Source organism: Saccopteryx leptura, chromosome 3 (genome assembly GCF_036850995.1).
Source record: "Saccopteryx leptura isolate mSacLep1 chromosome 3, mSacLep1_pri_phased_curated, whole genome shotgun sequence".
Classification (NCBI taxonomy): Eukaryota; Metazoa; Chordata; class Mammalia; order Chiroptera; family Emballonuridae; genus Saccopteryx; species Saccopteryx leptura.
Window position 1 is genome coordinate 355380692 of NC_089505.1, and position 19112 is coordinate 355399803.

The following is a 19112-nucleotide window of genomic DNA, read 5'->3' on the forward strand; positions in this document are numbered from 1 at the left end:
CAAAAGAAATAAGTAAGTTGAAGATTTTTAGAAACCTTTTTAGTGTAATTCTTTGACAGTGAACCTTTCAGATACATATATCCCAACAGACTTTGTACAAATCACGAAATAGAATGACTACATCAGGTTGCTCAGGGACACAGGTTCTCCTTGGGAAAATGATAAGCTACTAACCTCAGGGCCAAAAGGGCCATATTTGTGTCCAGAGAAATCGGGTTGCTCCGAATAGAAGGCATACACGGAAGGCCTGTGGGAAATTAGGACGGTTCAGAATTTCCCCAAACCACACATAACAAAGAACACCAAATGTCCCTGCAAATTAACCCTTTGAGTAGTGAGTTTTTTGTTAACCCTTTGAGTGAGGACGTACATGAACGTTTGTACTACTCAAAGGGTTAAAAAAAATCCTCTCGTATCAATTAATCTCCCAACTGCTATTAGTCTTACCATGAAAAACATCACGCCCTATGTGTTTTTGGTTTGGTTCATTTGGTTTGGTTTTGTTCAGTTTCTACTACTTCTACATCCACCATTCCCAGCATCACCCCCACCGTGGTAGCGCCTGGCACCAACTTCAGGCATCAAGCATGACAAGTGAAAATCTGCACACACACTCAGGTCTTTGAGCAGCAGGATAATAGGGCCCAGTGACAATTCACATAGGCCATGCAACCCGCAGCCTGAAAGATCAAGTCCAGTAAAATGAAAAGCCAGTCCTAACGCTTCCCCAGTCCTTGGGATGCTGTAGGTCTATTCATCAAAGCCAGGGACCCCTTAAACTCTGAGGTAGTGGCCAGGATCAACAGCTGTAGTATGCCATGTAATTAAATGCTCCCCAATAACTTACATCAATTGTATCCTTCGTAGAGAAGCAATATTTAAGACTAAGAACCACAAAACTTTTAGAACACTGAGCCTGGGCCGTGCTTCTATTTCCATCTATACAGTTTCTCACCCAATTCTGTCCTAAGATTAAAATATACTGAAGAAAAAAAAAGAGAAAGAAACAATACCTTTCGTTGTCTGGCAGGGTGAGCCACTGCAGTATGGTTAATATTCTCCGCTCATGAGGGATGACCCTGGAGGGCAAAACAAGCAAAGCATGATGGGGGTTTTGTATGGTAATAACAAGCAAAGCATGATGGGAGTTTGGTAGGGTACCAAGCAAAGCTTGATGGGAGGTTGTGTGTCTGCAAATTCCAACCTGATAAACATTTGCTCTTGCTCCCAGGTCATGTGCTCTCTCTCTGTTTACCACCATCTGTTTGCATTTCCTTGTCGTAAAAGGGCCTCGTTCAATCAGTGTTTGAACTACCATTTGCGATGTATTACATTGCTCAGCCACAGAGGAAAAGACTGGAAACTCTGATTCCCAGTCAAATGAGGAACCTGCTTTGCTGATCAGAGACTCTTCTGCAGGCAGAAAGGATCCCAGACTCAGAATCATTGCCAGTTAGTGGGTAAAGCTGTTAGCTGTGGCCACAGAGGGTCCAGGATTTACATCCCAGATCTGCCTCTTGAGGGCGGTGTGATCTTTCTTGACTTCTAGGCCTTTTTTTATTTCTTTTGGCCTCAGTTTACTGACCTGACTGGTAAAGTAAAAATAATAGCAAAACACACTGCACTGATTGGCTGCAAAGATGAAATGAGACAAAACAGGCAAAGGGCATGGCGAGTTCTATCCCATAGTAAATACTAAAAAAAAAAAATTATTAATGGTCAGAATTAGTTATCATTCTATCTTTAAGCAGATACATGCCTTTAGAAAGAAACCTGAAACTTGAAGTTCCTTCTGTATAAATAAGGGGTTTAGAAAGGCATTCTTGAAATTCTCTTCTAGATCTATAAAAATCTATCAGGAATGGGCACATATAATTATGAGACTGACAGAAAGGGTATAATCTTCATCCGCAATGACTTTTGTGTTTAAGTCTCATTCTTCTGTTGAAATATAATTACTCTAAATCTGGCATCGCTGTAAGAGCTCTTGGCTAACGTGCTAGCGCTGTATCCTTGACTGAGTTACATGAAGATGCTCACAAGCTGAGTGATGTCTTTATTTACAGGGACATTTGCTTATGCTTTCCTGCTCCTCCATCCAGCACTAGGCATTAGAGCATGTTTATGATGAAGTCAAACTGAAGTCCAAGTTTAACAGTGGTTAGCAAAAAACTACTGCGGCCGAGAGTGAACTCGAGTGTAAACTGTGGTCTTGGGTGAAGATAGTGTGTCGGTGTAGATTCGTCACTTGTAACAAATGTCCCACTCTGGTGAAGGATGTTGATAACCGGAGAGGCTGTGCCTGTGTGGAGGTGGGGGGTGGGGCTGGGTAGGAAATCTCTGTGCCTACTGCTCAGCTTTGCCATCAATCTACAACCACTCTTAAACACTATTCAGAATGTTGGGTGAGTTATTTAAACGTTTACTCCTTGCGGATGTGAGCAAGAGAGAGCAAGGAGAAAGACAAGTTTTCAGAGCCATGGTAGAAGGCTGGCGCTGACAGGATCTCTAATCAAACCTCCCCATCCCACCAGCTCCAGCCTTCTCTGATGGAGTAGGGATTTATCCCTCCTCTGGGTCCCTGTCTAAGACTATCTTACCAACCCCAAAACATCCTGTTTAACATAAAATGAATTCTAATTTAAACAAATTCCAGTGCTATTGAATAAATCTGACCCTGTTTATTTTATCCTATAATTGAATTAGAAGCAGGCATAGCAGTCAGGTTAATCGCTTAAGATATTTAATTCTTCAGTCTTAGAAATCCTCTGTATCTGAACAAAGTAATTACATATTTTGAATTCTTTCCTAACTTAAAAAAGAAAAGTGAATGCCTTTTCCATTTTATCTTACTTCACTAGGTACCTTCCAGCTGTTTGATTTTATGGAATTGGTGTTAAGTCACAAAAGCGGACTCTGCCGAACTCGCTTGATGCTAATGGAAAAATACCGTACTTCCCTCATGTATAATATGCACCTTAATTTTGGGGCCCAAATTTGAAAATAAAATGTCTTACATAAATTATTGAAGTCAAGTTTTATTCATCATAAAATTCATACAAGCGCAAAAAAGTGGGAAATGCAAGTAAAAAATCTACAGCCACTGTGTAAGACGCACCCAGTTTTTAGACCCCAAATTTTTCTAAAAGGGGTACATCTTATACATGGGGAAATACGGTTTGTGTCAAGCTCAGAATGCTCTCACCCTTTAACCCTTCCCTTGGGTGGGGTGCTTGACCAGTAGAGAAAGGCAGGGAATAAAAGCATCAGCTCTAAGGTCAGATGGTCTGGGTTTGAATCCTGACTCTACATGTGTTGGTGAGGAGACTTTGACAAGCTACCTAACCTTTCTGTGTCTCTCTAACATGATGGTAATAATATTACCTATCTCCTGAGATTGTGGTAAGGATTAAAAGACATAATATGTATAAAGCACTTAGAATAATGCTTGGCACATAGAAAGAGTTTAGAAAAATGTTGGCTTTTATCATTATGTACTGGATTCACAGGTCTCAAGAGAAGATACACTCATTTATGAAATATTTTTTAAAAGCTTATTATGTTCAAGGCATTTGTGGAGATACAAATAAAGATATAAGACACTCCTATCCCCCAAAAAAACTATTACAGAGGAGTCACTATTCTCTGCTTGGAAAGATAAGGAGGTCATTACATTTTCTGGGCAGGGACTGAATGTGTGTGTGTGTGTGTGTGTGTGTGTGTGTGTGTGTGTGTGTGCGCGCGCGCGCGCGCGCGCTAAGATAACAACATTGGAGGTCTGAGTATTCATCCTAAGTGTGACTTTGGGCACATTTTACCTCTCTAAGCCGTAACAGTGTTCCAATCTCGAAAATGAGGTATTAGACAAAGTGGTCTTTAAATTTCTTAGGAGTTCTAGATTACCTTTATGAAATAACCACAGACCAAAAAGACACGGCCCTTTCCCATCAGTGTTTGAAATACAATTCAGAGTCATCACAGCCAAATTTGACAAAGGAAGAACACACGTCCACACAGAAAGGGAAATGGGGGCATGCTGCTGCCTTGACCATCACTGATTGAAAAAGAATTTGTCCTGAGACCTCAGATCTCACACCTCACATAGTAGGCATGGTTTAAAAAAAAAAGAAAGGAAAGAAAGAAAGGAAAGAAAGAAAGAAAGAAAGAAAGAAAGAAAGAAAGAAAGAAAGAAAGAAAGAAAGAAAAGAAAAAAGAAAGGAAAAGAAAAGAAAAGAAAAGAAAAGAAAAGAAAAAACACTTCTGTTAGCAGATGAGGTATTTAGTGATAAACAAATTATCTTAAGATCTATATAGCCATTATCTGGTCAATGTTGAAAGATATAATGTGAACAAGAACAATAGCATTTATTTGCTGTTCTCCTACTAAGCACTTTAAATAAGTTAAATCACTCTACCTTCACAACACCCTATGATGATGATACTATCACTCCCATTCAAAGGTGAGGACACTAATTTACTGAGAGATTAAGCCACTTGTCCAAGGTCAACAAGTGGTCTATTAAGTGGCGGAGCTGTGATTAAAATCAATCCAAACAATCACATACAAAAAGAATTACTGCCCTTGGGCATGAATTGACATTAAAAAAAAAAAATGCCATGGAGCATCAGCTGAGGATAATTTTGAAATGAAGTACAATCACTTAAAAAGTAAGAATAATTCTAGGTCGCAGTACAGAAAGAACTACGTTAAAAAGATGGCCTTCAAAGTCTATGGTTTGAATCTGCTTTTAAATTTTAAAATTTTCCAAATGTACTTTGTGTAGGTTTCCTTGACACATACTCCATTAAATAACTGGAAGTATGATCATGTTTTTATTGTTGCAAAACTATTTTTTTAAAAAATGAATCCAAGTCACTTCCAAGATAGAGAGATACAAGAACAATGGTCTGAGAAGCAAAGCAAAACTGCCCCTCAGAACCAGAACACTGGGCCTTTTCAATGAAGCTTTGGAGCAGTTTTGGGGATAAGGGTGGGACTAAGTATTAATTATGCTGTTAGCTCCTCTCCATTTTGCCAGGTAAATACGTTGTCCAAAAGATGAAATCACTTCTGTTAGCATTTATGACAGTAAAGGGTCCAAAAAAAATGTAATGCATATGATTAAATTGGTAAGTCAACAAGCCATCGACATGAAGTGGTATCACGTCTAACATGCACACATGTATTTTTCAACTCAGAGAACCTCTTTTTACAAAAGCGGGGAGGAGATAAAATACTTTTAAAGGGATATTCTATCTTAGTTTCAAATCACCAAACCCAATTTCAACTTAGGCATTCAAATTTGAAAAAGCAACTTTTAATCCTGAATTTGGAGACTATAAACAGCACCATTCTGGAGTCGTTTAAACCTAGGATCGTTGTCAGCACACTATGATTACTGAATAGTCAGATTTTTGTTAAGGAGTATGGGGCAAACATAGAAACAGCTTTACATGGTTTTAAAAAAAAAATAGAAAGAACATCTCAGCTGGGAACAAAATCCCCTTGGAAGTTGAAACAGATTCCTTTTCTTACTAAGGGCCTTAAACATAATCAACATGTTGACACTTTGATTAGGTAAGTTTCTTCTATTTTATGAACGTTAACTACTAATCTCTCCATCACCTAAGTGGGGGAGAGCAGTGGTCCCATTTTTTTAATGAGGTAAATCCTGAAGATTGGTGGGAAAATGGGGTGAATACAGAGGCTTCCCCTTGTCTCCTGTCTGGAATATCCAACCTCTAGACCACCACATCAGCCTGAAACCACACTAGATTTTTAAAGTCGTGAACCAAAATAAACATAGTATGTCATAATAAATGATAATACAAACCACCACCATGAATAGTCTAAGAGAAATATACATTCCCTGGGCAGTAGGTTAGCAAAAACCTATCAAAGGAGATAGAAAACTTTAAAGAATGAATAGAAGAGAAATAGAAGATCTTCCTTACATTCTCTTAAGAAAATGTGGGATAAAAGAGAGATACAAGAGAAAGAGGGGAGGAGGAGGGGAGGACAGAGACAGGACCTCTGGAAAAAATAACTGGAAGGTTATGCTGCATCAGAAAATATTCCTAAATTCAAGTACTTCCACATTTAACTGAAATGAAATAAAGTCGAATCAATGTGACATGCATGGAATCGTAAGTGTGATTTCACAAACATGGACAAAAATAAAGGTAACTTACACAGACCAGAAGAATGTCCCAGCTTTCACCCCTTGCTTGGTGGCTGTAATCCATAGCTAATGAGGAAAAATATAAGAGGCTTACAACATGTTCTGAGTTTGGGTCAAAAAAGAAAAAAAAAAGTTTTCAAATAGATTAGAACAAGCTAGCATATACCTTAACCACACCATAAATTTCACGTTATTTGCAACCATATTTTTTTCACATCTGGAAATCAGAATCATTATTTCCATAAATGTTATTTGATATGTTCGCTGCAAAGGCTTTCAAAAGCTCCGCTGTGATTCTAGTGGCATATTTAAAAACTCTGATGTCAACTCAAAAGTCTCTTCTGTACCTTTCTTGTCTGATTCTTGTTTCGAACATCACACTTCTATGGCAGAATTCTAACCATCAAAGGACCCAGGAGTGGACCATATGTTTCCTTTACTATTGAAAACCTACACAGGAGAATCCCAATTTGGCACACAGATGTCAGGATCTTGAAGACCAGCTTTGTCTTGTTTTGTTTGATACGAGGTGAATGAAAAGGGGAAAATATTATTTTTTTTATTCTGGATTTTCCTTTGTATCTTTTACTTAGCCTGTTGGTAAAATGGAATTTTCAGAATAAGTTCCCGGAATAAGTTAGCTGAACCAAGCATTTCATTAAAGCTTTTAATATATTCTTCCCAGCATATGTCATGAGAGGCAGAAGATAGGGCAGTGAAGAACTCGAGTTCTGCAACGAGACAGCTGTCTTTTAAGTCTTGTCTCTGCCATTTACCAGCCACCTGGTCCTCCAGCAAATAACTTAAGCTCCCTGTGCTTCAGTTTCCTTTAAAATGAAGATAATGTTACCTAACACATTTGATTAGTCTAAGCCTTAAGGAGTTAATACATTGAAAGTCATTAAAACCGCGTCTTAGCATTTGGTAAACGCATGACCAGTTTTTATCTTAATTATTGTGCAATAACGGAAACAAAGATCATCCAGTTATTCTAGGAACATGAAAAACAACCTAGGATGGTCAGTGTCCCACTGAAGAGAAGTTTGTGAGAAGAAACCCACTCATTCTCTTTGGGAGGCAAACAGGAAGAAGACATGTGGCTTGTTTGTTCTAAGACCGAAGCAGAAATGGTCTAGGAATTGCAGCCGCTCTGTTTTCTGGTTTCATTGCATCCAGACTTTGAGAGTGTCTTACTGACTCCAGTGAAAACCCCTGGTTTTTGTGATCAAAGGGGTAGTTGGAAGGTGTAAAGTATGGAGGAGGTTGGCCTTGGTTTTAGAAGGGTCAGAGACGTCTGGCCTGGGAGAGTACTGCAAAGGTCCCCTGTTCTTTGGGAGGGACTGAAAATCCCTACCCTCCTAATCACAGCTGTTACAGCTGGTGAGTGAGGTATGGGGCAGGCGGGCATATGCACCCTCTCAGATCCTGGATGTCATGGAAGAGGTGGGGTCCCATTGGAATGAATCGGAGAGATAAGGATCTCAGATGGCTCCAAACACCATTTCAGGGTTTGGTCTAGAGTATATTTCCACCTTATGTACAAACTCTGGCATGCTCAGGTGCCCAAGCCTAGGCAGGATTCAAAATGTGTATGATGGGCCCTGGCCGGTTGGCTCAGTGGTATAGCATCGGCCTGGCATGCAGAAGTCCCGGGTTCAATTCCTGGCCAGGGCACACAGGAGAAGCGCTCATCTGTTTCTCCACCCCTTCCCCTCTCCTTCCTCTCTGTCTCTCTCTTCCCCTCCCGCAGCTGAGGCTCCATTGGAGCAGAGATGGCCCGGGCACTGGGGATGGCTCCTTGGCCTCTGCCCCAGGCGCTAGAGTGGCTCTGGTCACAACAGAGCGACGCCCCGGAGGGGCAGAGCGTCGCCCCCTGGTGGGCAGAGCGTCGCCCCCTGGTGGGCGTGCCGGGTGGATCCCGGTCGGGTGCATGCGGGAGTCTGTCTGACTGTCTCTCCCTGTTTCCAGCTTCAGAAAAATACAAAAAAAAAAAAAAAATGTGTATGATGGAATTTCATTCAGTCATGTTCCAGCAGCTCCACTAGCAAGAAAATGCACTCAAGTCAAGTGCTGGACACCCCCCTGGACACAGGTGCCTGGTGTTAAGTGATTGATTTTCATACTTACTTTAATTTCCAGGGCACCACTATGCTTAGGCTAACAACCTCCTCGAAAATTCAGTGGCTTGCTTTTTTTTCAAGAAAGTGGTGCTCGGTGATATTTGGCAGATAGGAAATGTGAGATCAATCTGGGGTTTTCTAGTGGATCTTATCTTATTTTTTAATGTAATTTTGTCAACTGATGACTCTGCACTTTCAAATGTTGTGCTGTGGAACACATGCTGATGTTGGTGTTATCTAGGCAGCAGGAAACCCTATAAATAGCTTTTCGCTCAGTAATACTCGAGTGCAAAGGTTCTCAGAAGCAGTCTTTGCAGTGGTGCAAGGAGAGAGCGGATTATCCCAATGCCAAAGTCAGGACGGTTTGTTCCTTATACTTTTCTGTACTTCCCCCAATTAACAGCGTTGTAATCAGAAAAAAATTAACTAATTGTAGAAAGAGATGTGCACTATGAAAACAATAAAAGTTCAAAATTTTAATTTCTTCTCATAAAAATAAAAGAGGAGCAAAATATTTCTCTCTGCTTCTTGGTAAACATCATGTTGACCATATTTTCTAAAAGAAAATTGGCAGCACGGTCAGAAAAGTGCAAAAAGGGAGAAGTAAGAGAGAACACTTGAAATCTGAAAAAACATTTAAAAATTTCAAATGAGAGGATTCTCACAGTAACGAAGCCGACCGGTCAGGTTTAGCAAATCGTACTAGACCGAAGAATGAAGAAACTTCTTAAGTTAAATCAGACCATAAGCAGCTATAAAAGGCCTTTGCAGGTCATATGTATTTATTATATTTCAGAAGTCAAATCTAGTAAGTGCAGAGAAAAAAAAGCATTAACTCATTGGTCCAAAAAAGGAAAAACAAAAGGAGAGAGAGAGAAAGAAGTTCCAAGTTCCTTGTTAATTCAGAGAAACAGAATTTTGATTTCTCTGAATCTGAATGTAACATAAATTTTCTGAGATTAGTAAAACAACACAGCTAAAAAAAAAAAATTAAAAAAAAACAATGTGCTAAGACAGTGGGTTTGGACACACCCAACTTTCCCCCAAATATGTCTTCCGTTGCTCGCTTTATCTAGAGATAAGGTTTTCAACATGTGTGTCCTAGAAGTTACAGTTTGAAAGGGGGACAAAGGGGAATAATAATGTACCTTCTGGATATGGTGTCAGGGGAATAAAAGGAATAAAAGTTTTCCCTCTGCAACTCTAGGACTGAATTTTCACATTTGAACATTTTGAACAAATTAAATGAAGGGTGTAGCTGTGGGGAAAGGGGAACAGTTTTGAAAAAAGAACATACACATAAAACATTTTTTAAAAACCTGAATCACTGCTGTAGGCTTCCTAGCAGTTCTTTGCAGAGAGATGAGTCCTTTGCATTCAAAGGCATAGAACTCGGATAAGTAGAATTCTGGGAGCCTGGAAGGGTGGGTGGGGCCCCCCCAGTACCAGCAGGTGTGAATGAATCATTGAGATTCAATAATCAAACCAGACTAAGGATGTGAAGGTTGGTGGATGGCCGGGCAGAAGAGACTGTGAACCAGCCTGGCTCCTTCCAGGTGGGCAGAGCCAAAGGAGATGAGTGACAAACTACAGGTAGGAAGCACAGGTGAACAGACCTCCCGTGGGAGTGCAGAATGCATCAGTCCAAAGCACGGTAGTGGGATGCCTACACGTGTCAGGCTGTGGGTTAGGTCCACAGAATAATGAAGTAAATCAATCAAGGCCCTGCCCCCATGGGGCCCACTATCTAAAGCAGACATATGAGTAATGTCAAAAAGATATGATCAAATTTATGATAGAAATAATGTGAAAATCCAAAGGAGGGTCCCTGAGCTGAGCTGGGCCGGAGGGCTCAGCGTGAGCCACACAGGGACAGCTACTTCACCTGAAATGTGAAAGCTCAGTAAGAGCCTGACGCAAAGGGGCCAGGGAAGCAGAACCAACCGTCCTAAGCGCGTTAAGACGGAGTCAAAAGAGAAAGAAATACAGATTTCTAGTCTGTGGAAAAGAAACAACAGAATAAAGAAAAGATCAAATTTTCCTGAAAAGAAAGCAAGGCCTTCCATTAGCAGGACAGTGAAACAGACAAAAAGAGGTAGTAGGCAAATGACTTGCACATTCTATCAAGCCAATTTCTTCGGCCTGGAAGTTCGCTCCTAAAGTCACTCTTCTCTTTGCTCTCTCTTTCCTGTGTTTTTATATTACAGTGACTCACGAGGACGGCCTCAGGACCAAACAACAGCAAGCCTAGCAACTGAAGAAATGAGGAGAATGTATCTGCTCCTCTCCGAAATGCCTTCCTCCAGAAACTCAGGCTTTAGAAGACTTGCATCCTGGTGGGGTGTTGGGCTTGTTTCTCAGATCCCCACATGCAGTGGGCCCCTTCGAGTCTCATTCATTCTCCACCTTGCTGAGTCCAAAATTAAACTGAACAGAGAAGGGCCCCAGTGAGGTATCTTAGTATGAAAAATTGCAGGGTCATAGCACGGAGATTTTTCAAAGAAAAAACACTCTTAAAAAACTTCATCAAGGCCCTGGCCGGTTGGCATAGTGGATAGAGCGTAGGCCCAGTGTGCTGATGTGCGTGTTTGATCCCTGGGCATGTTCGACCCATGAGAAGCGACCGTCTGCTTCTCTCCCCCCCTCCCCCTTTTCTCTCTCTTCCCCTCTTGTAGCCAGTGGCTCAACTAGTTTGAGCATTGGCCTCAAGTGCTGAGAATAGCTTGGTTGATTCAAGCATCAGCTCCAGACAGGGGTTGCTGGGTAGATTTTGGTTGGGTCACATGTGGTAGTCTGTCTACCTCCCCTCCACTCACTTAAAACAAACAAACAAACAAACAAAAACAATTTAATTAAGAGTAATGAACATACTTTTGTAATAAGAAACAGTAAATACAGTTTTAAAACAACAAAAAGAATTCTATTAAAATATGTATGAGAACTGTAGGCTCATATAGTGAATGAACATTTTTAATAGCACATCCTAAAGACTGACAAATTAAAAGCAGACTCAACTCTGCTGAAGTAGCTGTATCAGAATTTTTTTTAAAAAATAAGATAAAATTAAATTATAGCAATTATTTGGGGGAGCCTATGGGTGAGGTTCAAATTTTCAGAGAGACACTGTACAATGTCTCATCCCATCTATTAGATTTGAAACTAGGATAAGAGTGGGTCATATTCACCACTTAATCTGACCTTTATATTATTTAGCCAAATGTCTTTCTTGGTTTAATCGCTCAGTAAAAATAATTTGAGTTTCATTTAATTACCTAAAATTTTTGTTTTTTATAAATTTTTATTATTTTTAAGAAATATTTTCATAAATATTTTTTCTACCCCTGTTATTGTTCCACTGATGATTTTGGGAAATGTACACCCACCGCTGAGAGGATGATACAAATGTTTAAGAAATATTTATTAAGGCTCAACTTTGCTTATACTGTTTACGGTTTCTTATACTCTTACACTGTAGTTTCCTTATTGCTTCTGTCCGTATGTTTTCCCTATAGGCCAAACTTCAATGAAATATATTTTTAAATTATGACTACTATGGCCCTTGGGATTCTTACTGTGGCATCCTGTTCAAGAAGATAGACAGATGCACAAATCAGTTTCACCACAAATCTTGGTCAGCACCAGGAAAGTGACTAAACTTGGTCAAATGTGTCAACTCGGAGCATTCGAAAGGAAACAGGCAAACAGAGGGGAAACAGACTTCACCTCATGGGGCAGGTTAGCAGCATTCGCTCTGCTCTGCTTGGGCAGAAGGTAATGAATGTGTGGACTCATCTTCTGAGTCACGCCAACCCAGAGGCAACCTAATGTCAACACTGGGCATAAGGTGATCCAATTTGATAAAATTATTATTTATCTCTACATCCTTTGTGGTTCTGGGCCAGTTTGCTTTCATGACATAATTAATATCAAAGGCCAGCTAGCAAGAGCTTGCTGGAGTTCTAATTTCAAGCATTTTATTTACACATAAACTGTTCCTCTATCATAAACTTTGTTTGTGAAATCCGCCCTGTAAACAAATTTCACCATGCTCACAACCTAGGTCATCACAGACTTCTGGGAGTCCAGCCTGAATAAAGACAGCAGAATCAGAACTTCTACTATAAAGAAACACTTCTACAGACATACAGGAAGTCTTTCAATGTTTGTTTTTTTCTTAACGAAAAGTTCCATATTTAACCTCGCATACTGATTTTATTGTGCGATATGAATTTTTTTTTTTTCACAAATGACCTTTTCTCATAGAGCAATGCCGTTTATTTTTCTTACTTTATATTCTCTATTTTGCCCAGAGACTGCAGCAAACACTGCCAGGTATAAGATCACGTAGGGCTGGTACACACACCATGCGTACGGACACTACCTTCTCCTCTTGCCACGGCAACTGCCCAAACGTGCCCCAGGGAGCCACAACTCCCCATCACAGTTGACATGAGGGGGAGCCATCTGCCACCCCTCTCCCACAGGTGTCCGACTGACTGCGTGTACTGGGATGTGTTCCTGCGGGGATTCTCATCCTTCCCCCCAAGGTCGTGCGCCCTTGGTTCACTTCTGCACATTCCACACGGATGGCGCCATGTTGCTTTGCTCATGTCTGACCAAAGCAAGTGTACTACCATACACGGAGTCACAGGAAAACTGTTATGTAGAAAGCTACCGACACCCTTTTGTCTTTCTGCCCAGGCACCTAATCTGCAGTAAACAGTATGATTTCTTTCAAAGTACTCATTTGCTGGTCCAGAATCAAGGTAGGATTCCACATATTATATGCAATTTCCAGGATGCTTTTAAAAATGGGGTAAACACAAGAACTATTGAATTTACTGTGGGTTTCAGTGAGTTCCTGTTTGTCAGCAAGTTTCCCTGTTTCTGTTCATATGTCACCTGGACCAAAATTTGGGTGTAGATATAGTCATCACTTCTTTCTTTTACTGTACCCCCAGACCTAGCAAATCAATAAGATCTGACTATCCACTCTTTCTTCAAAATGTTTCTGAAATTCATCTCTATGTCACCATTTCCACCACTATCACTCTAATGAAGATACTTATCATCTCACACTTTTTTTTTATTTTTTTTGTCATCTCACACTTTTATAATTATAACCTCACATAAACATACACACATAAATATTCACAGACACAAACATGTACATAAGCAATATAGATACACATATATGCCTGCATATATAAACATGGTATATATGTATTTATACAGATACACACATACATGTTGTACGGACTCATATATAGGGTGGGGCAAAAGTAGGTTTCTAGTTGTTCATATGGAAAATAATACAACAACCAATAAATAATAATGCAAGAAAAAACTATGCTTTGCATATCACAACTGTGCACTTACTTTTGCCACAGCGCGTGCGCATGCGCTGTGGCGCGCGCATACACACACACACACACACACACATATTTACACACAGTAATGAAAGAAACACTGCTAAGTATGAGAAAATTATATGCACCTTTTTTGCAGGTTACCAATTTGGGGTTGAATGTATCAATACACAGACACACCAAAAAAATGCAGAACTTACCGGTTGACCTCCCCACCATCTATGATTAAACTTCTCTCGGCCCCGAAGGTGGAAGGTGGCATCGAACACAGGATCATACATCGAGTTGCCAACTATACCATGTGACTCCGGATACAGACCCTTTGAGGAAAAGGAAATCTCTCACTAAAATAACCGTATGATAATCCAGATACATTAGTTCTGCCGTGAATTCTCTTATCACGGAAGGTTTTATAGCAATAATTTTGAAATTTGTACAAGATATATATAACCTTTATATGTGAGCAAACATAGATATTATCTATGGACTGATTTTAAGCCAGCTGAGAAATTTGACAGTATTATAAGAAATTTAATATTTGAGTCTTTTAACTCTTTCAACTTAAGAAGATAACAACAATTTTTATTACAACACATTGCCTTTAATTGAAATGGACTAATGTGCCTCCAAAAAAGTTTCTATTTCTAAAAGCATTTTTCCTTTTTTCCTAAATTCTATTGCTACCCTAAACCAAAAAAAAAAAGAATAGCAATTAAATAAATCAAGGATGTTATAAAGAAGAAAGCAAGGTAGAGTTGGAAGTGTCTGAAAATTAAAACATAGCAGCCTTGAAGTCAACAGTTTTATTTGAAAAATCAGAAAATACACAACAGATCCTGTGGTGTTTGAGAGGTTTAATGTGTGTATTCAGACAGAACCATACTTGGAAAACGGTTTCAGTTTTCAAGTTGCATTGACGTTGGGTCACCAACAGCGCTGTCAAAGGCATTTACTGTGAACAGCAGAGGCAGAGAAGAAGGACAACAGAAAAGTTTTCTTTGAACACTAAGGAACGTGTTTTAAAATTCTCCCTTTAAGTCATTTCAGGATGAAATCAGCCCTTTGCATCTGTATTACTGGAAAACATACTTACTGTGGCCAATGTGTACAAGTTGGGGAAGGTCTTTGTCGGGTACACCGGCCTCATGTAGGGAGAGTGAGTGCCGCAAGACCCTGGGAACAGAAGTTCAGATCAGAACAAGAAACCCAGCAGGAATCATTTCATGCCCGGAAACCCACCTTATAAACTAGCAAAGGCACGTACGTGGTAACCTTCACTTTTGTATTTCAAGTAATAAAACATATTTCAAGCCATGGACCCACAGATCTCAAAGCCCATGGCTGCGTAGTTACTTTGCAGGTCCTGAGTTACAGATGAGAACACGGTTATGAAAACAACTTACTTAGTTTTTCAATGTTAGGCATGACTTTGCTCCCTTTCTTCATGTATGATGCGCGGAAACCGTCCACCGAGAAGATAATTAATGGAGGGCGAACAAACCTTCAATAGTAACACATTATGCTTTAGAAAAATGATTGCCCCAGACTTCCCATTATGCTGAGTCATTCCCAATAATTGGAGCAAGGGATTCCCAAGATGAAACTTCAAGTGAGGATATCTGTACATGCTCGGGCTTCCAGCCACGTAACATTTGTGGCACCTAAAGTCCAGAGTTAAATGACCAAAGTTATAAAATTGCCAAGGAAGGGAATGATTTCTCTTAAAGTACCTCTTCCATGACTGCCTCTCACATTGCAGACAAGGTTGTTCACAATGTAAAAGCTGTTTCATTAGAATATGCATTCTCTCTAGTTACCTGGAAGACTCCTATCCATCCTTTAACACCCAGCTTAAGGTCTCCTTTAAGATAGTAATTCATTTGCATATATACATTATAGTAATATATGTAAATATGTTTTTATCATTCACATATATTACATTATAGTATAATGATCTGTTAACATGTTTATTTTCTTCACTAGTTTCAAAGCACTGTTTGTATCTTATTCATCTTTCTACTTTCTGGACCCATAGTAGGGCTTTAATAATATCACATACATGAATGAATGAATGAATGAATGAATAAATATAAAATTAATAGCAGCAACAGTACTGTCACTAGAGATAAGCATTAATAAAAAAATCATTTTGTTTCATTATAAAATAATTAAAATTATTGAAGATCTCTAAAAAGTTCATCACTAAGGACTGGGCTATCCATCTAAATAGGGCAGGATCTGATGAAACAGGCCCCTTGTTATATTCTAAATATACATACAGTTGTTTAATCAGACTTGAGAATACCAAACTATGAACAAAGCTATTTTGATAGTTTAATGATAACTCAGCAAGTATAGGCTTGAGTTTATTTGAAGCCAATAATTAATAAGGCATATTTTAAATGAGTCACATATAAAGCACTTAGAACAATACTATATGAGTTCATTATCATTACTATTATCAATTTAACAAGGTTTCTACCACTTAGACTGCTTTTTTCCTCCAAAATAACCAAACACATTTTAAATAGTCAGAAACAATTGCCAGCCCACTGTAAAAGTCCAAAGAAGTTCAGGTGGCCCATCAAAATTTATAAAGAGACCAGAATGATGACAATATCTAAATACTTGGATTTCATGTCCTGAGCTATGCTTAAAACAAAACAAAATGCTCCAACAAATACAAACACATTTGTAGAAACTTTCTTTTCTGCAAGGCATTTGAAGGGTCCATGAATTCTCAGCAGTTTCCTGACAGGCATAGTAAGTGCCTTCTGCTGGTCCCACGAGCTGTGGGTATCACTCTGCTTCAGTGGATTGTCCAGTTTCTGCAGCATCTGGTAGGAGTTACCATCTTGGATGATTCTTTTGAGAAGTTGTAGAGACTTTCCTCCCCCAGCCCCAAAAGGAAAAAGCAGCACTTTAGGGGGGAAAGACAAAAAAACAAGTCGCTGCCAGAAATGTTTCTTTCCTTCTTCAGTGATATTAAGATACACTTTGTAAAATCTTCAGCTAAGGTGGGGATATTTGGTCTCTGATACATGCCGAAGTGATAGGGGAATTTTTTTTTTTAATTTCACTACTTCAAGATGCACATTATATAGCTTTACATCCTTTTTAACTATTTACCTAACTATATCCTGTGATATTTCCTCAATTAATACGTAAAATTTTATACCATTCATCAAATACACTTACCCTGCAGGGCATTCTGGCGCCTTTATCTCCTCACAGTCATCATCCACCCAATGGGACTCACCTGTAAGGAAAATAGCTAAATTGATTGGTGACTCAAATTATAAATGCCATCCAGAGCCTTGAAGAGTACAACCCTAGAACCCGTGTCCTGGTTGATGCTTATTGTCTACGGGACACCATCTAAAAAGAAATTTTGAAATAAAGACGAATGTCTGTTTTGACTTCCTAGAGTAGTACACCCCAACACGATGAGAGAGCTAAGATTTAATAATCCCACGTGGTGTTTATGTAAACCTTCAAAGTCTAAATGGTTTCTAGGTAAAAACACCAGTGGCCTCAGTGAATAAAATTTCATGTTTGTTTCCCTCCAGAAATAAGCTGTTTGGTCATTAGATGGAACATTCTTTTCTCCACCACCAAACATCTCAAAGCCATAGAGAGCATCGCACAACTTTCTATAGGTTGGGGAAAGGCTGAGAATACTCAGGAATGTTAGCTGGGAGACTGCAATGGGTTATTTGCCAATGGATCTGTGCACAACCCTTGAACTTAGGAATAAAAACCAATGCCGTCTTTCACTCTTATCTTCCACCAAGATCTGAGAGCACAAACCTACATCTTTCCTAAGTTACTCTATCAAGAAAAGAGATGAGAAAAAGCTCAGATTTTTTAAAATGTGGCTTTTTTTTAGAGAAAGTAAAAATTATCAAAAATCATTTACTTTAAATTTTTGTATAACAAACAAAAATCATGAGTCTTAAACACAAGTAAATCTGCAACCAAGACTTTGGAGAAATCGCTTCCATGGAAATAGTATTAGAAATCTCCTTGGTCAACAAAAATCTAACTACTGACAACTATGTATGTAAGTGCTATGCTCCTTAAATTGGGGAAGCTTTACCCCATATGCCCTAACACAGGCTGAACATATAGGCCTCACAAAAGTACTGAAACTAGAATTTTAAACCAGCGGAAGTCTATGTTTAACGATTCAATGACCAATGATACCTAGGACTTTTTATTTTCTTGTCTAATAGCCCTTGTGGCTTAGTGATACATTTACTACATAAGGAAATAAAATGGAAGAGGAAACAAATTCGCAATCAAAGTTATACCTTACCAACAGTTACTATGATTGTTTGGATAGGGAAATTTTCCCAAACTTAAGATTAATGCAATACCCTCTTGCCACGACTGAACTCTACACGTTTTAAAACTGATTTGCTTTTTCCTTAAAATCTTTTTTTTTAAGTTTTTTATTTTTAATTTAAAATTTTTCAGTTACACTTCACATACAATATAATATTATCTTCAGGTGTACAACACAGTGATTAGACATTTATATAATTTATGAAGTGGTCTCCCGGATAAGTTGAGTACCCCTTTGATAGTGCGTGAAATTATTATAATGTTATTGACTCTATTCTCTATGCTTAACAGAAACTTCTCATGAATGTTCAATGCCACAGCTAGGAAGGACTTAAGTTAGACCTAAAACGTGACTTGAAAATTTTACATAAAGATTCTTGGATCTTTCCATCAACTTCTATATGTGGGTGCCATGGCAACTGAAAAACTCCCCGAAGACAGAAACTGCACCTCTGTATTTTTCATAGCCCATTGATTAGTATTTATTATTGGAAGAAAACTGTCATATTCTATATGTCAGCACACATGCATGCATGACTCTCGGGCAGGACACTAGCTATCGGTGCCCTGATCTCCAGCTCCTACCCCCTTCTCAGGCTGCTGCTAGTCCCTTGACTTACAACTGCCTGCACCCCTGGCCTCAAGAGTAAGAATTCATGCCTGACCAGGTGGTAGTGCAGTGGATAGAGCAGCGAACTAGGATGCAGAGGACCCAGGTTCAAAACCCTGAGGTCACCAGCTTGAGCGTGGGGTCATTGGCTTGAGCATGGGATCATAGACATGACCCTATGGTTGCAGCCTTGAACCCCACGATCACTGGCTTGAAGCCCAAGGTTGCTGGCTTGAACCCAAGGTTTCTGGTTTGAGCAAGGGGTCACTCACTCTGCTGAAGCCCCCTGGTCAAGGCACATATGAGAAAGCAATCAATGAACAACTAAGGAACCGCAATGAAGAACTGATACTTCTCATCTCTTTCCCTTCCTGTCTGTCTGTCCCTATCTGTCCCTCGCTCTGTCTCTGCCTCCCCCCCCCCAAAAAAGAGTAAGAATTTACTTTCCAGAGCCTGCAGTAGAGCAGCCCAAGGTGAGTCTGTG

The 19112-nt window shown here is 39.5% G+C and overlaps 1 protein-coding gene across 4 annotated transcripts in view; it reads right to left on the bottom strand.

The window, feature by feature from the left end:
* ENPP2 (ectonucleotide pyrophosphatase/phosphodiesterase 2) overlaps nt 1-19112 on the bottom strand; it is a 104710-nt gene that overhangs the window by 44354 nt on the left and 41244 nt on the right. For all 4 annotated transcript variants that reach the window (XM_066379401.1, XM_066379400.1, XM_066379399.1 and 1 more), the window contains exons 5-11: nt 16870-16930; nt 15075-15172; nt 14765-14844; nt 13872-13991; nt 6193-6248; nt 1014-1079; nt 175-247 (exon numbers count right to left, since the gene is read on the bottom strand). In XM_066379401.1, coding sequence (XP_066235498.1) covers nt 175-247; nt 1014-1079; nt 6193-6248; nt 13872-13991; nt 14765-14844; nt 15075-15172; nt 16870-16930 — 554 coding nt within the window. The remainder of the gene's footprint in view (nt 1-174; nt 248-1013; nt 1080-6192; nt 6249-13871; nt 13992-14764; nt 14845-15074; nt 15173-16869; nt 16931-19112) is intronic.